The sequence below is a fragment of the Primulina eburnea genome, chromosome 3 (genome assembly GCF_022965805.1).
Source record: "Primulina eburnea isolate SZY01 chromosome 3, ASM2296580v1, whole genome shotgun sequence".
Taxonomy (NCBI): Eukaryota; Viridiplantae; Streptophyta; class Magnoliopsida; order Lamiales; family Gesneriaceae; genus Primulina; species Primulina eburnea.
The window spans coordinates 9,922,684-9,927,838 of NC_133103.1; the positions used below are offsets into that span (position 1 = coordinate 9,922,684).

Below are 5,155 nucleotides of genomic sequence, written 5' to 3' on the forward strand. Positions count from 1 at the left end.
CGGAATTTGGCCAAAATCAGATCAATGTGTATCGATTTTATCATCAACAAAATTTCATGTACCAATTGTCTTTTAACCAATAGTTCATGCACCAAATTAATTTTCTCTTTTTTATTTAAGAATTTTTATAATTTAGTCATTTTTCACGTGGAACGGGTTTACGGTAATTTAATGCTGATGTCTACGATGTCATATCAGTACTTTTATGAAAAATAAAATTTGTCAATATAAAATTACAGAGCACTAAATTTGTAAACTAACTAACATAAATGAGCAACTCCTAGAGAAACCCATTTTAAGTTTTGCCACGATTAAAGATATGAATCCCCCCATGCAAATTTTTATACTTCCATTTAAGTAAAAAAAACGCAAAAAAATTTTATTATATATATATATAGATAGGGAAAATATATTTTTTGGTTCAATAACTTGTTTTTTTTTTCTTTTCGTCCTCTAAATTTTAAAATTTTGATTTTAGTACAATAACTTCTGAATTTCAGATATTTTGATATATCTACCATCTGAATGTTCAATTTTCGTCAAAAACACTGATTGGATGGTGGTTAAAACACATTTAAGTGTCATAGTCATTGATGTTTCATGGTGAAATGCATTGAACTTGTAAATTTTGTTTGATTAGTTTGAAGTTTTTGTATATTAAATGCTTTCAAGTAAATTGATTTCTCTTCAAAATAAAAAATTTCCAAAATTTTGGCTACATCACATCACCTTTATCCAAAGTTTTTTTTTTTTGAAAATTAAAATTTCTAGTGGTAGATGGACCAAAATAGTCGAAATTCAAAAGTTATCATTCAATCTTATCCAAATCTTATATGAGTTGGTCTCCTGTGAAACGATCTCACTGGTCTTTATATGTGAGATGGGACAACCCTATCGATATTCACAATAAAAAGTAATAATCTTAACATAAAACGTAATACTTTTTCATAGATGACTCAAATAAAAGACTCGTCTCACAAAATACGACCCGTGAGACCGTCTTACACAAGTTTTTGTCATCTTATATAAACTTAAATAATTATATCACATCTGATCCAAAAATTTATTACAAAAAACATAATTTTTTGTAGAAAATTTTATATAAAATAATCTTCCCAGTATTAATTTCAAAATAATTTCTAAATTTTAGACAAAAATTGCTTTTTAAATATCTCATTTAAAAATCCTATAGTATTATTACAGTTTTTGGTGGGAAAAAGTAAAGATTAATTAAATAATACCACACTTGGAACTCAAGGGAGTAATAACACAATCGATGAACATTCAATATCAACTTTTCATCAAAATGCTAAAAAAATATAATGGCCAGCACACATCACATGTGATGTATGCATATTGCTTACCAAAGAATTTAAATATAACAAACAGATCGAGCAACTCGCGCCAAAGAATCAACAATCTTGCTTTCCAAAGATTCGATAGATTCTTCGCTCACCAGTGCCAACTCTTGGTTCACACAATTCTTGTAACAAACGTGTTTGTGGACCACATTAAAATGGTTTATTTCACCCTACCTTGTGAGACACTGCCCTCATGAGGTGATCAAAGGTCCAGATTTAAACACACATACACCCATGAAGTGATCAAAGACCCAGATTTAATCACCATGTAAAATCAATGGCTGAGATCCTGTGAGGCACTGCCGCCACAGGTAGCATCTACTCTACCCATTAAAATCGATCGATGTCCAGATTCAACTGGTTGTTGCAGGATGGAGACATCAGATATGGAGGAAACAAGATATTACAAACTTGTCAAGAAAATTAAACTAATAAATAGTTGTTTATAAACTTTTGCGAATATACCGTTCATTAAGCAAGGTTTTTTTAGTATGATACGTTTATAACCTGACACAAGAATTCCACGCCTCTTGTAATGTCCACTAGGCCAGCCTTCTCCGGCCGAAATCGATAGACAAAACTTATTAGGCCTCGTTCAAACGGAACATATTTTCTGTGGAAATGGCTGTAATCCGGGGCTTGAGCCGATTTATTTTGAAGGTGAGTATCACCAATGCCGTACCAAAAGCTCTAACTCCGTTGAATTTCGCCGTAAAATCCATTGACAGTATTGGTTAGAGCCAGAAAATTTGAAGATTACTGAAACAGTGTGAAAGGGACTGATTTTATGCTTAATTTTGGGGTTGGTATAATCAGTTCTTGAGAGGATTCGTGGGAACGACGTGAACCCATACCTTTCTTCAAGATTTCAAGAAAACAAGAAGTTTTAAAACAAAACGTTGAAGCTTGTGAGATATTTGTGTTTGTAAGAAAATTAGTTCATTGTCAGCCTCTCCTTGCTTACAACCTCTTATTATTATTATTTGGAAGAGGTCGTGTAGCTGGCTATCTCACCTACAAGCAGGAACATCTAGGGAGGGTATATGTTCAAATACAATGGAGAATGGAACAACTATTATTGGTTCTGATAGCTTTACTCTCACGGGTTCTAATGCTGGGATTAACCCTGAAGAATTTACACTTAATATTTGACCATTCAGAAGCATGGTTCGGCTATGCAAGTCGCCATCTTTAGCTGTTAGATGATATTCTTCTCTGATCATTTTATCTTCATACCGATTTACCAAATCCGAAAGCCCAACCTCGACGGCACTGCTATTATCCAGGTTGATCAAGAGCAACGTGATTCCGGACTGTGATCAATGTTGTGAATAGTGAGGCTCGTATATCTGTTATTGTATAATGATGAATCGAAGATACAAAGTGTTTTGCTTACTGATTTTTTGGAGCAGTGAACATATGCACGTAACTTGTTCGTCCCAATGAAGCTCGTCGATAGAACGTTTCTTCCCATCAGACGGTGCCACAGAAGCGCACTGCTTACATTATGTTATGTAAAATATCTTTCGTTTCATCATATATTCTGATGAAATTTTAGTTATAAGCATGCCTGTAGTAGTCAGGATTTGGCACGAAGGTGACCGTGTCGAGTAGACCATAGTTTCCACCGATCAGTGACTGCCTGCAGTATGATTTGGTATCATAAGAAGAAGCCATCCCTAGCTGATCGAGATACCTACATAAATGTCAACATCAAAACACGATCACTCGGTTTCTCGTATATTGCATTCACGCATCACACATACTTAATAAACGAAATGGAACTAATAACTTACCAAAAGCTGAACACAAATGCATTGGTGACGAGATTGCGACCACTGTTATACGCTCCACCAGCTTCACCGACCCATGCAACAGTTGAAGCGCTGGAGGAGTTGAGAATTTGCTGCAAACTCCTCAGCTGCTGGGATTCGCCGTCTAGGTACGATGGATCGAGTATCTTGTCGATCAGATGATCATCCACACCTTATTTTATATGAGATTCACTGTCTTAAATATCGGTACTAATTTCATTCAATACGCATATATGTGCAAAGATACCTGGACCAAGATTGTAAATATGGTGTGTGACCACCTCAAGTGATTGTGATGCTCCATTTATGAATTTTGTGTACCATTCTGTATCAAAGAATCCTCCTGGTCCAAGAACCAACGGCTTAGTCTCAAAGCTTTTGTAGATATCTTCCACTACTTTTTGAAGATTGATGACATCTGTTACATATTGTTCTGCTGCTACACTTGCTCCAACTCCACTGCCACTCAGTTCATTTCCTGTCGCCAAATTAAAGATTTTTTCAACAATCGCACAAAAAAAATGTCACCATACATCAACCAACAATTCCTACCAAGCTCCCAGCCATGAATATTGTATCCTTTATTCACAGTGTGCCTCATAAGAGTTTCTGCATTACTGGAATTCCATGCTCCTGAACAAGTTCCATCGGAAGCAATAGTTCGCCCGTTTAGTGCGTTCAAACCAAAAATAACCTTTGCTCTGCGAATTGATGAAATAGTTATAAATTCATGAATCTGTTATTATTATATACAAATGATGAAATATTGTTGCTAACTTGGCCCTTTTGAAGAAGTTATTTAGCTCATCCCACCGTGACATCGTCAAGCAACCTTGGGTAAATCCGAACAACTCCGAGTTGTTCTTAACAAATTGTTTACATGGTGTGGGATCATCTATAATTTGGTATATCACCTTGTCTTGTAGAGTTCCACCAAGCCTTATTTTTAGTGGAGAAAAAGCTGCAAATAGATATAAAATTTGTGTGGAAATTCCTTTTTTTAACGCGCAGTATATAATATAAATAGTAAAATATGTTAACCTTGGATTGCGTTTAGCAACATCTTGTTGCTTAGGTCCTGTCAGACTGACATGAAATAATGATAAAGATAAATTAAGGTTGAGTTACATTAGCATGGAGTTTGCAAGACATTACATAACTGTTGATTTCTTTAGTTACAAAAAGTACCAGACTGAGAAGTGAGGCATTGCCCCAACTACAAGTTCCATAATCACATTTGGTGGGAGGCCACCAATCCATTGTAGCACATATGAAATCTTCGTCGGTGGTTCCTATCGGGACAGACCCATTAATACGAATGGTTCCATTAACAATGGGAACCGCTGCTTTCAAAGAAATGCTCCTTCCAAAGTAGAGCCAGAAGCTCAACCCCAAAAGTTTGAACATGAACATTTAATGGAACAGTGTGTGTGAATGAGATGCACTCTAACTGTGATGTATATAAGCAAAATTAATGGACTAACTTTTATACATAATAACTAATGACACACAATTGTTAAATTTAAAAAAAAAAACAAATGAAGCAAACAATTGTTTGATGGAGAAAAACAATCTAATCTTCATTGGATTCGGAATACATGAAGCAAAAGGGCTCATATATTTAATTAATCACTTTCATGTATGTCATTTGTAATTTTTTTTTATTGAGAGTTGGTTGGAAGAAAAAATATTAAGAATTACATCAACATCTAAATAAAAAAGTCATTTTTACCATTTGAGCCTTCTTATAAAATTTCATTATTTTAACCAATAATGGAGCAGTACCATCTTCAAGATAACTTTTTTTTAAGAAAACACATTCATAGAACCAGCAGTGTCTTTGATTAAAACTTCAAATAACCAAATATGTAAATTGTCTTTAGACCATTCAAATGTCGATTACAACGAAAGAGCTTTACAGACTAAAGTATGTGAGACATTGTTGGCAGATCTTCACATATGTTGCAATGATTAAAAAAA

The 5,155-nt window shown here is 34.5% G+C and overlaps 1 protein-coding gene across 1 annotated transcript; it reads right to left on the minus strand.

The window, feature by feature from the left end:
* Positions 1-2,252: 2,252 nt before the first annotated feature.
* Positions 2,253-4,610, minus strand: LOC140828195 (heparanase-like protein 3). The gene is made up of 9 exons (XM_073191175.1): positions 4,364-4,610; positions 4,217-4,253; positions 3,953-4,136; positions 3,728-3,876; positions 3,423-3,653; positions 3,158-3,347; positions 2,932-3,057; positions 2,758-2,857; positions 2,253-2,674 (listed from the first exon to the last, which is right to left on the minus strand). The coding sequence occupies exons 1-9, from the start codon at positions 4,586-4,588 to the stop codon at positions 2,372-2,374; spliced, it is 1,545 nt and encodes a 514-aa protein (XP_073047276.1). The 5' UTR covers positions 4,589-4,610; the 3' UTR covers positions 2,253-2,371.
* Between the last annotated feature and the right edge of the window lie 545 nt (positions 4,611-5,155).